The following is a 13629-nucleotide window of genomic DNA, read 5'->3' on the forward strand; positions in this document are numbered from 1 at the left end:
CCCTGCTCGCCACAACTAGAGAAAGCCCGCATGCAAGCAAAAAAAAAGACCCAACGCAGCCAAAAAAATAAATACATTAAAAAAAAACAAAACCTAAAATGACAATAAGGAAAAAGAGACAATGAGGATAAAAATTTTAAAAAAAAAAGCAACCCCTCTCCTTTCCAATATTAACCCTCCAGCTGTGTTCTTGATTCTAACCTCTCTTTTTCAGTATTTTCAAGTTTCCCTCTCCACAGGCTCCTTCCTATCTCCCAAGGAACAAGGATTAGGGATGGGGGAAACCACACATTTCTCTCTGATACCTCCTGCAGCTTCCCTTCACTGCCAAACTTGTTGAGAGTGGCCTTCTTTCTCTTCCTTACCATCCCTCCCAGGACATTATGAAATGGCTTTCCTGATGGCACTTTGGCCTCCAGAGGGTCACATCTTATTGCCTTCCTTATTTTCTCATCTCCTCTTGACCTCATTGCATTGATCTTCCTCCGCTTGATACTTTCTACCCCTTAGATGTTCCAGCATTATGCCCAAGGTCACAAGTTAAATGGCTCACAGGCTGAATCTGACCTGGAGACATGACTTGCTTTGGCCTTTACTATGCGTGTGTGTGTATGTGTCTGTGTGTGTATTTAGTTGCCAACATCTACAAATCAGGATCTTCACATAAATTTCTAGCTTCGCTTAGAAAAACATAAAATGTGGCAATGCTGAACCAACACAACCTCACAGCAGCAATCAACTGTAACACAAGAGCTGCAACCCCTGCTGGACAAGGCATGAGCTTACCCAGTGATCACCATCCTGATCAACCTGTTTCATTTCTCCAGGTTACCTACTTTGCCCCTGCAGGCACCTGACACTGTAACTCCTGCACTCTACTACTATGGGCTAAGACAGGGTCAGTTCGGGATAAGGAGCAGATTCCAGACCTCGATAGCATCACAGGAATAGCAGCTCCACTGCACATTCCCCAGGCTCCGGCAAGCTTCACAGAACACTAGTCAGTATACCTGTGCAGACAACTGTTCCTCCTTGAAGTGCCATAGTCGACTTTTAGCATTTTGGCAATCAGACGTCAGAGCAAGAAGTTCTGCTTCAGCCAGCAGCAGCTGCTTCCTACAGCGTGAGTAGTTCAAAAGCAACTCATAAAATTCATGCCTGTCCTGATGAGCCATGCTGTCAAATTCTTCTAAATATGACTCAACATTTTCCAGCCATGAACCAGGCTCAAAGATTTTTAGCTGTTCTTTAGTAAATGGTACTACTTCTGGTTGAGATGGGAGCTCCGGGTAGAGTCGCTCATTACGAAGCAAGGGTTTCACTGCCACCAAAGCTGGTACATCCCCAGCAATTTCAGCTGGCAACTGGGGATACAGTTTTTTCAGTCTAGGTGGCTGAAAAATGTCTTTGGCTTCACAAGAACTCTGCAAGCCAACATTCTGTAGCACCTCTGAAGAAAGACCCAGCGCTTCTTTGTCTTCTTTCCTATTCTGAGTATCTCTGACCTGCAAATTTTCCACTTCCTGCTGAATATAAGAAACATTAGATTGCAGTGTGCTTTCCAAAGGTCCACATTGTACTAATTTATCTTTCTCCATTTCTGTAAAGTTCTCAGGGGGTTCTATTTTGGTTCCAACATTGCCTCCAGGATCAACCATTAGCTTGACTGCATCATCCCCAATACAGGCTGTGATCTCCTCTCCCTCCTTCAGACTCTCCATATTACAAGTCAGAGACTCTTCACTGCTTAGAGTTAAGGAGGTGAGTGGCACATCAAACATTTCACTCTCATTTTGTCCCCCAGCATCATTCTGGAGCTGGGAGTCGGTTAACTCCTTCAGATGGTCTCCTTTGAATTCACACGCTGCAGTGGGGATTTCCAGCTCTCTAGAGATTTTTGGAAGGGAGACTTCATCGGACTCTTCCCTCTGAAGGATTTCATATTTCTTCTTTTCCTAAAAACAAAATTTATAATGTGAAATAACTTATAACAATAACTGATGCTTTCAACATGAGGAATTTTTAAACTGTATTAAAAAAATCTAAATTCATTTCATAAACAATGTGTTTCATATTCTGTATTATTCAATTTTGAGAATGCTGAATTTGGGAGATTCACTAGTCTAAACCCAACAGAGGAAGACATGAGAATAAGAACAAATTAAGATTCAAGAATGGAGAAGGAAAGTCTTAATTAGGCAGTTCTCCATTCTGCTAGAGGTTAAGTAAAAGAGAACAGTCTCCAAGTATCTTAGACTTCAATAAGTTTGCATCTTGACAAACATATTTATTCAAAATTCAGGCAGAAAAAGGACAACTTGAGCAATGAAATAAATAACTATAGTACTGGCTTATAACCCTCAGAATAAAATAAATATCCACGAGCCCATACTCACATAACTAAATATATAAGCATATATATATTTTATAATATATATATTCATATTTATATATATGTAATATGTATTTTTTTTCTTAATGGACAAGAAGTGGCACTCTTCCTTACAGAAGAATTCCAATTAATAAATGTAGATGGAATGAGAAAAACAGAAAATCACTATTAGAACACCATGGTAATAACTGCCACAGGCAAGAGGAGAGATCTACTAACAAATGAAAGTGAGTGAAAGTTTAAGCTGAAACAGAATATTTGTATAGTCTCAAAGTATCCCCTAAATATTTAGTAATTACAAAGGGAAAAATAGTTAAGTTTCAGTGGCGAATCCTGGCAGACAATACCTTAACCAAGCGATCAGGGTTATTATAATCAGTAATACATCCCCATACGATGTTCTAAGAAGGCTTATCACCTCTTCAGTAGCCTTTCTAATAATGTATAACCTCAGTATAAGCATGAGGCAACACCAGACAAAAACCCAAATTAAGGGAAAGTCTATAAAATAACTGAACTGTTATGATCATCAAAGACAAGACAAGACTGAGGAACTATCAAGAGACTGGACAAAACTATGGAAACATGATGACTGAATGCAATGCAGGATCCTGGATTGGACACTGGAACATTATTAGCAAGAAAACTGGTGAAATCCAAAAAAGTTCCATATTTTAGTTAATAGCACTGTACCAATGTTAATTTGTGGCTTGTGATAAATATTCTACAGTACAGAATTTACAGCTATATACGATAACACAAGATGATACTGCATGAAAGGTATATGAACTCTCTGTATTCTATTTGCAACTTTTCATTAAATCCAAAATTAACTCCAAAGGAAAAAACCAAAAAAAAAGTTAACCATTTAAAATATAAGATAAAATAAATTATGGTTTTTTAATACATTATTGGTGGTATTAACACACAAACTAGATATGGAGGAAAGAGGGCTGGATAAAAAAAATATGGAAATGTTTATTATTTATTTATTTAAATAAAATTGTTACATTAAAAGCAACTAAAAAATAACTGGGTCACTCAAATACTTCCTTTTCACTATGAAATTTTAAGGAAAGCAAAATGATAGTTGCACAGTTATCAGTGATTTTGGATTATGCTGTCCAGCAAATGTCCAGCAAAAAAAAAAAAAAAAAGGTGACAAGCAAATAGCCAAAAAAGTAAAACATTTATGTGCACCTAATATTAGGAAGAAAAGATGAAAGTTTCTGAAATGGAATTTGAGCTCAGCTTGCTGGTAATGAACTACCAAAAGTTTACAAACGGTAGTGATGCAAGAAGCAATGTGTCCCTCCAAAATTACTTTAATCTGCACTGTGAACCATGGATAACAGATTCAGAGAATAGCCACACAATGCATACAAACCACTCTGTCAAACTGCCTAAAATTATGAATAACAGGAAAGCATTATGTGAGTATTTACAAGAAAATGAAACAGTGGGTGAATTACACTGCAATGATGTTTTCTCTTTCTAACTTCAGATTCAGAGGTTAGAAAGATAAAATCAGGAGAGGGAGGCCAACGATTACTATAATGGGAGAAATATTGGTGTACTGGTCAGGGCAGAGGTAAATTTTAGTGAGTTGAACAATCATGAAATGAAATTAAGAAAACAATTTCATTTATAATGAACAAAGAACAAAATACTTGGGGATAAGTTTAACAAAAGAAATGTAACATTTATACTCTGAAAATTATAAAACAAAATTTGAAAGAAATTAAAGACTAATAAGTGAAAACATTCCACTTTCATGGATAAGATCACAATACTGTTAATATAGCAATATTCAAATTGATAAACAAATTCAACACAATCTCTATCAAAATTCCAGCTGCCTTTTTTTGCAGAAAATGACAAGCTGATCCTTAATCTTATAAGGAAATGCAAAGAACTCAGAATAGACAAAACAATCCTGAAAAAGAAGAACTAAGTTGGAGATCTCACACTTTGCAATTTCAAATCTACTACAAAACTACAGTAAAAAAGACAGTATGGTTCTAGCACATGAACAGACAAATAGATCAATGAAACAGAACTGAGAATCCAGAAATAAACTCTTGTATTTAAGGTCAACTGATCTTCACCAAGGATGTCAAGACAATTCAATGGGGAAAGAACAGCCTTCAACAAATGGTGCTAAACAACTGGATAGCCAAAGAATAAAACTGGATCCCTATCTTATATACAAAAATTAGGAACTTTTCTGGTGGTCCAGTGGCTAGGACTCTGTGCTCCTAATACAGGGGGCCCAGGTTTGACCCCTGATAGGGGAACTAGATCCCACATGCCACAATTGAAAAAAAAGAAAGAAAAAAATAGATCTCATGTGTTGCAACTAGGACCCGGTGTAGCCAAATAAATAAATAATTAAATATACATATTTTTTTTCCTAAAAAAAAAATTAATGAAAAGGATCATAGACCTATTGTAAGATCTAAAACTTTCAAACTTCTCATAAAAAACACTGGAGTAAAACTGGATTAAAGACCTAAATGTGAGGCCAGACACTATAAAACTCCTCGAGGAAAACATAGGCAGAACACTCTATGACATACATCAAAGCAAGATCCTTTTGGACCCACCTCCTAGAATCATGGAAATAAAATCAAGAATACACAAATGGGACCTAATGAAACTTAAAAGCTTTTGTACAGCGAAAGAAACCATAAACAAGACAAGAAGACAACCTTCAGAATGGGAGAAAATACTTGCCAACGAAGCAACAGACAAAGGATTAATCTCCAAAATATACAAGCAGCTCATGCAGCTTAATATCAAAAAAGCAAATAACCCAATCCACAAATGGGCAGAAGACCTAAATAGACATTTCCCCAAAGAAGACATACAGATGGCCAACACACACATGAAAAGATGCTCAACATCACTAATCATTAGAGAAATGCAAGTCAAAGCCACAATGAGGTATCACCTCACTCCGGTCAGAATGGCCATCATCAAAACATCTAGAAACAATAAATGTTGGAGAGGGTGTGGAGAAAAGGGAACTCTCCTGCACTGTTGGTGGGAATGTAAGTTGGTACAGCCACTCTGGAAAACAGTTTAGAGGTTCCTTAAAAAACTAAAAATGCAACTACCATATGACACAGTAATCCCACTCCTGGGCATATACCCAGAGAAAACCATAATCCAAAAAGAAACCTGTACCATAATATTCATTGTAGCACTCTTTACAATAGCCAGGACATGGAAGCAACCTAAATGCCCATCAACAGATGAATGGATAAAGAAGATGTGCCACATATATACAATGGAATATTACTCAGCCATAAAAAGGAATGAAAATGAACTACATATAATGAGGTGGATAGACCTAGAGACTGTCATACAGAGTGAAGTAAGCCAGAAAGAGGAAAACAAATACTGTATGCTAACTCATATATACAGAATCTAAAAAAAAAAAAATATGGTACTGATGAACCCAGTGACAGGGCAAGAATAAGGATGCAGATGCAGAGAATGGACTGGAGGACATGGGGTTGGGGGCACGGGGGGGCGAAGGGGAATTTGGGACGAAGTGAGAGAGTAGCATAGACATATATACACTACCAACTGTAAAACAGATAGCTAGTGGGAAGTTGCTGTATAACAAAGGGAGATCAACTCAATGATGCATGATGCCTTAGAGGGCCAGGATAGGGACAGTGGGAGAGAGTCACGGGAGGGAGGGGATATGGGGACATATGGACATATGTATAAATATAGCTGATTCACTTTGGTGTACCTCAAAAGCTGGTACAAAAGTATAAACAATTATATTCCAATAAAGAGCTTAAAAAAAAAAAAAAAAAACACTGGAGTAAATCTTAGTGACCTTGGGGCAAGCAAAGCCTTGTTAGACACGACACCTAAAGCACAGCAACAAAAGAAAAAAGTAGATAAATTCTACTTCACATAAATTTTTAAATTTTGTGCTGAAAATGAAAACATGAAGAAAGAGTAAAGCCAACCCCACAGAACGGAAAAAAATGTCTTCAAATCAATTATCTTTTGAGGGGCTTATATACAGAAAAAAAAAAAAGAGAGAACTCTTGTAACTCAATAATAAAAAAGATAAACAACTCAATTTAAAAACGGGCAAATGATCTGAACAGACATTTCTCCAAAGATAATACAAACGGCACATAAAAAGATGCTCAACATCATTAGTTCCTAGAGAAATGCAAATCAAAATCACAATGAGGTAACATGTCACACCCACTAAGATGACTAAAGTCAGATAATAATGTGTTGACAAGAATGTAGAAAAATTAGTAACCTCATACACTGCTGGTGGGAAGGTTAACATGATGCTTCCTCTTCAGAAAACAGTGTGGCATTCCTGACCGTGGTGATGGTGACAATCTTGTGATCATACCAAAAGCCACTGTATCATACACTTTAAATAAGTATAATGTGTGAATTATATCTCAATAAAGCTGTTAGACGAAAAGATGAAAGATTTTAAAAACTCAGAGAGTTGAGAAAGAAATGAAAGTAAGGAAGTAGAGATTGGAATGTGGAATATAGGGGGAAATTTTTAGTTCTCTTTTCTTAAACTGTAAGAGACCTCTGGGGGTGTTTAATGCTAATTGCTGGAGAAGATAGGGAGTTGGAAGTACGCCAAGATGGACCACATGCTCAAGTAAATAAACACACCTCCTCCAACCCACAGGCCACCTCAGGCTTCCTCTCCAGCTTGTCCCTCAGGAAGTTTTTAACTTCCCTCTATCCCAGGCTGCCCAACTCTGACCCCACCAAACCACTTCCTCTTTCCTTATTCCACGACTGCCTTGGCAATTTCAAATTTTTCCCCTCAGCTAAACAAAATGAAGTCTCCAGCTGCTACTACCAAATTTGCAGGCCTTCTCCAGCAGATCTATCTTCCTGGGAATAATCACAACCATAACAGCAACAGATAATGTGGTTAGATAATCAATTCAAGAATTTTTTAAACCTTCCTAACCCTCCCAGGGAAGAACACATAAGACTTTGGGCTTTATTTTCCTTGGGGGTGGAACTCAGTGCTTCTCTGTTTAATTTTCCACCTGTGTTGTTACAGAAGTTAGGTCCAAAGAGGAATTATCTTGGAGGTGCCCCAGGGATGGAGGTGGGGGAAAGGAGAGAGAAGCTGGCAATTTGATTCAAAGAATGGACTGGCCAGATCAGAGAAGGCAGGTGGGAGGGAAGGATGAACAACTACAAGACACACAACTGTCTGAGAGGGCAGCAATGGCCTGCCGCTACCCCTCACAGATCCCTGGATAGGACAGGACGTCTGGGGTGTGTATGTGGAGGGAGAAGGGGTTCACTGTGATCATCACCAACGACATGGCCTCTAAGCAGTGGTGGACTCCCTGTGGCTCAATTCACTGCTCCAAAGCACAGAATAGAGGAGCAGGTCCTGAAAGGTCTCCTAGCCTCCAGCCTCTGCCCCACCACCAATTTATCCCAAACACATTATAAGACTGGTCTCCCTAAAACACTACTCTGAACACCACAAAAACAATCACAGCTCTCCACCTAAGAAAAGACTGACTCTTAACTTTGGCACTTAGTGCCTTTGATGACTCAGTTATGATCCTGTCTCAAGACAAAATCTTCAATAACCACATCAACCCTTCTGCAGCACATGCTTTACTCTGAACTCTGCGGTATGTACTTGGGCACATGCTACCACATATGGTTGTTTACCTTTATGTTGTGTCCCCCAAATAGACCACAAGTATCTTGAGACCAGGGACACTATCTTATGCCTTTTTGGATCTGATCTGCCTCAGATTTTCAACACTTTGTTCAACAAATATTCCTTGAAACAATAACGATGACTTATATTTCACAAGAACTTACTGAGTACCAACTGTATGCTGAACTCCTAGGTACCAGAATCCTAAAATGAAGAAATTATTGAATTATTCAACAAATATTTATACTTACCATGTGCTCTGGCACATTCAGAAGTTGATTTTTATATGCCTCTCAGAAAGCAAAGGGACTATCCAATGAATTCAGAGTAAAATGAACTTTTATGCCAAAATCTGAATCTAATTTTACATTTAAAATACAAAATTTCATTTAAAAACAAAAAAGAAAGCCAACTTCCAATTACTTTGCCTACTTGAGTTAACTAGAGATAAAGATTAGAACATATTGTATATATAACAATCATTACAGATCACAAAATTCAAACAGAATTCCACATGTATCAAGTTGTGTACGCAAAACTTAGTGATTACTTAATTTTATTTTAACCATAAGACGTTTCTTACAACTGAAAATGGCCTAGAGATTAAGAAGAATCTATATTTCTATATTTTTGATCTCTGTATAAGGTACATACAGGTAGAGAACCAATTTTAAAATAATTCCACAGGAGAAAAAATAATCAAGAGTTATACAGAAATGGAAGAGTTGTTAATAAACACAGAAAAACAGGGACTTCCCTGGTGGCACAATGGATAAGACTCCGTGTTCCCATTGCAGGGGGCCTGGGTTTGATCCCTGGTCAGGGAACTAGATCCCACATGTATGCCACAACTAAGAGTTCATATGCCACAACTAAGAAACATGCCTGATGCAACTAAAGAGCCCTGGAGCTGCAAATAAGGAACCCACCTGCCACAACTAAGACCTGATGCAACCAAATTAATTAATTAATTACTTTTTAAAAAAAAAGAAAAAGAAAAACATACTTAATCATACATTATAGTAAATATGCCCTGGAATGCTGGCATATGTGTGGGGGGAAAATCCTAAAGAGCACAAAACTAATTGCTATTAACAGTTACTTCCAAGAGATGGAATTCACAGCGTTTCATTTCTGTGTTATACACCTCTCTCTGTGTGTATACACTCATACACACACACTTTTTTAAAGCAATGAGCACTTTCGTAATCAGAAAAAAAGTTTTGTTTTTTTTTAAGTTCTGGAAAATAAATGGGAAATTTCCATTCATCACTTGCAGTTCTTCCTCTTTAAACTGTAGTAAGTACAAAAATTACCACTCCTTTCCATCCTTAAAAATATTGATGAGCTACTTCTTCATACATGATAAAGGTTCAGTTTTACGCATTACATAGAATACTTTCATGGGATCACTTTAATTTTTTTTTCATTATTCCGAAAATATTTATTAGGTAACTACTGTATGCTAGGCACAGTTCTAGTACATGGTGTACATGAAGTGAACCAAACAGGCATAGCTCCTCGGTCATGGGACTACTTTAAATGCAGGGTCTGTTTATCATGAATGTCTGTGTCCACAGCACTGAGCACAATGCCTGGCAAGGAACAGATAAAGAGGGCTTGGACACATGGGTCCAACTATCAGCTCAAGAGCTCTCGGGGCAATTTTACCCACTCTCCTTGGGATATACAAGAATAAAAAAGGAGAAGGACGGGGATTATACATTTTGCTATGAACACATCTCCTCTTGGCTGCCACTTCTTTTCTGTTGCTCTTAACAATCACACATATCAGCAGCACTTTCCATGCTTGATCTCTTCCTCCTCCTTTCATACACTTTCTTCTCTCAGCTTCTAGGACCCTACACTCAGCTAAGGGCACTGGGGACACATAGTACCTCACCGGTCACTCCTCACACTCCTTTGTTGGTTCCTCCACCTCTCCCCCCAGAATCGGAGTGCCCCTGGGTTCTGTTTTTCTCACCTTTTTACACGACACTCACTCCTAAGGTACCCTAATTTTGTCTCTGGTTTTAAATAACTATCTATATACTAATGACCCCAAATCTTTAATCTCTCCCAAACTCTAAATTCACATATCTAATCCATCTGGATGTCTAACAAACATTTATTTCAAAATTAGCATGTCCAAAACTGAACTCCTGATATGCCCCCAAAAGCTGTTCTACTCACTGCTTCCCCCATCTCAGAGTCATCCTTGACTATTTGCTCACATCCCACATCCAAACTACCAACAAATCTTCTTGGCTAGACCTTCAGAAACTCCCAACACACCTGTCACCACTTTTGCTTTACAACTCTGGTCCAAGCCACCATCACCTCCTGCCTGGATCACGGCAAAAATCTCTTAGATGGTCTCTCTGCTCCTACTCTTGCTGTCTTACAGTCTGTTCTCAACAAAGCACGCACAGTGACCCTTTAAAATAACTTAGATTATATCACTCCTCTGCTTGAAACCCTGAGGATTCCATATGGCACTCAAAGTACGAGTCCTTACAATGGCCTACAAGACCGTACATGACCTGGCCCTGTGTCACCTTCCTGACTTCATCCAAACTACTCTCCCCTCACTCACTCCACCCTAACCACACTGCCTCCTTGCAGTTCCTAGGACAGCACACACATGCCACTGCCTTAAGGCATCTGCCCCAGTTGTTCCCAAGATCCACACAGCTAACTCCCTCATTTCTTTCATGTCTCTTCTTAAATTTCACCTTCAATAAGGACTATCTTGACTACCTATTTAAAAAATCAGGACTTCCTAGGTGGCGCAGTGGGTAAGAATTCACCTGCCAATGCAGGGGACACAGGTTCCATCCCTGCCTCAGGAAGATACCACATGCTGCGGAGTAACTAAGTGTGTGCGCCAAAACTATTGAGCCTGTACTCTAGAGCTCGTGAGCCACAACTACTGAGCCCATGTGCCGCAACCACTGAAGCCCACACACCTAGAGCCTGTGCTCGGCAACAAGAGAAGCCACCACAATGAGGAGCCCATGCACTGCAACAAAGAGTATCCCCTTACTCTCCACAACTAGAGAAAGCCCATGTGCAGCAGCAAAGACCCAACACAGCCAAATAAATAAATAAATAAATAAATAAGTAAATAAATAAATATCACAACCCATTCTAATCTCTCACCAATACTCCTTATCCTGTTCCTCTTTTTCTTTCTCCATAGCACTTGTTATCTTCTAATATATATTTTATTTATTTTTTATGGGTCTTTCTGTTTGTCCTCTCCTTCTAGAATGCAAGCTACAGTAAGGCCAGGTTTTTGTTTGTTTGTTTGTTTTTCCTTTGCTTACATCCCAAGTGCTTAGAACAGTTTCTGGGACATAGCGGGTGATCAATGAGTGTTTATTCAACATATAAATGGATCTTAGGAGGCACAAAAGGAGCTAAATAATACAGAGCATCTCCCAACTTCACTCCCATAATCACTCATGGGAGGGAGGGACTAAGAGGTAGAAATCATCTAGGCCAAGGAGCAAGAGGGGATGGGGATTTAAAGGTCTCTGTTTCTGTTAGCAGTTTTCTGGGACACATCTCAGTCTATCCTTAGCAATTACAATATGCTCTTACTATTAATGAGTTGTCAGCATTCAGAATTTAATATTAACTCTAAAAATACTTTCCATGGCTATAAGATAAACTGCTTCCGCAGAGTAAGTCCAATCTAAAAAATCTACTGTTCTTAACCCATAATCTACCAAGATCAAAAAAGTTAGGGTCCTCTGAGGTGGGGGAAACTTATCAAGACTACCTCTTAGGTATCAAGTGATAAGCACCAAACAACCACAAACTAGCAATGTGAGGTCATCTTCCAGATGATTAACATTAAGAAATATAGGTCAAAAAATAAAAAAGAAAAAAAAAAAGAAATATAGGTCAGACTAATGAAAGAAATCAAAGACAACACAAACAGATGGAGGGACATACCATATTCTTGGATTGGAAGAATCAACATTGTGAAAATGACTATCTTACCCAAAGCAATTTACAGATTCAACGCAATCCCTATCAAATTACCAATGGCATTTTTCACAGAACTAGAACAAGAAATTTTATGATTTGTATGGAAACACAAAAGACCCCGAATAGCCAAAGCAATCTTGAGAAGGAAAGACGGAGTTGGTGGAATCAGGTTTCCTGACTTCAGGCTATACTACAAGGCTACAGTGATCAAGACAGTATGGTACTGGCACAAAAACAGAAAGGTAGATCAATGGAACAGGAGAGAAAGCCCAGAGATAAACTACGGTCAACTAATCTATGACAAAGGAGGCAAGGATATACAATGGAGAAAAGGCAGCCTCTTCAATAAGTGGTGCTGGGAAAACTGGACAGCTACATGTAAAAGAATGAAATTAGAACACTTCCTATCACCATACACAAAAATAAACTCAAAATGGATTAAAGATCTAAATGTAAGGTCAAACACTATAAAACTCCTAGAGGAAAACATAGGAAGAACACTCTTCAGTGTAAATAACAGCAAGATCTTTTTTGATCCACCCCCTAGAATAATGGAAATAAAAACAAAAATAAATAAGTGGGGCCTAATGAAACTTCAAAGCTTCTGCACAGCAAAGGAAACTATAAGCGAGTCGAGAAGACAACCCACAGAATGGGAGAAAATATTTGCAAACCAATCAACAGACAAAGGATCACTCCAAAATATATAAACAGTTTATCCAGCTCAATATCAAAAAAACAAACCCAATAAAAAAATGGGCAGAAGACCTAAATAGGCATTTCTCCAAAGAAGACAAATGGATGGCCAAGAGGCACATGAAAAGCTGCACAACATCACTAATTATTAGAGAAATGCAAATCAAAACTACAATGAGGTATCACCTCACATCGGTTAGAATGGGCATCATCAGAAAATCGACAAACAGTAAATGCTGGAAAGGGTGTGGAGAAAAGGGAACGCTCTTGCACTGCTGGTGGGAATGTAAATTAATACAGCCACTATGGAGAACAGTATGGAGGTTTCTTGCAAAACTGAAAATAGAGTTACCATATGACCCAGCAATCCCACTACTGGGCATATACCCAGAGAACACCATAATTCAAAAAGACACGTGCACTCCAATGTTCACTGCAGCACTATTTACAATAGCCAAGACATCGAAGAAACCTAAATGTCCATCAACAGATGAATGGATAAAGAAGATGTGGTACATATACACAATGGAATATTACTCAGCTGTAAAAAGCAATGAAACTGGGTCATTTGTAGAGACATGGATGGACCTAGAGACTGTCATACAGAGTGAAGTGAGTCAGAAAAAGAAAAACAAATATCGTATATTAACACATATATGTGGGCTATAGAAAAATGGTACAAATCAATCGGTTTGCAAGGCAGAAAGAGAGACAAAGAGGTAGAGAACAAACATATGGACACCAAGTGGGGAAAGCAGGGAGGGTTGGGGGGGGGAATGAATTGGGAGACTGGGATACCAAACTGTACACTCTAAATATATGCAGTTTATTGTAT

General features: G+C 38.5%; 1 protein-coding gene across 2 annotated transcripts in view; it reads right to left on the reverse strand.

The window, feature by feature from the left end:
* The window catches only part of EPG5 (ectopic P-granules 5 autophagy tethering factor), a 120684-nt gene that overhangs the window by 103951 nt on the left and 3104 nt on the right, over positions 1-13629 (reverse strand). For both annotated transcript variants that reach the window (XM_057698547.1, XM_057698546.1), the window contains exon 2: positions 1011-1955. In XM_057698547.1, the coding sequence (XP_057554530.1) occupies positions 1011-1955 (945 nt within the window). The remainder of the gene's footprint in view (positions 1-1010; positions 1956-13629) is intronic.

Source organism: Hippopotamus amphibius, chromosome 11 (assembly GCF_030028045.1).
Source record: "Hippopotamus amphibius kiboko isolate mHipAmp2 chromosome 11, mHipAmp2.hap2, whole genome shotgun sequence".
NCBI lineage: Eukaryota > Metazoa > Chordata > Mammalia > Artiodactyla > Hippopotamidae > Hippopotamus > Hippopotamus amphibius.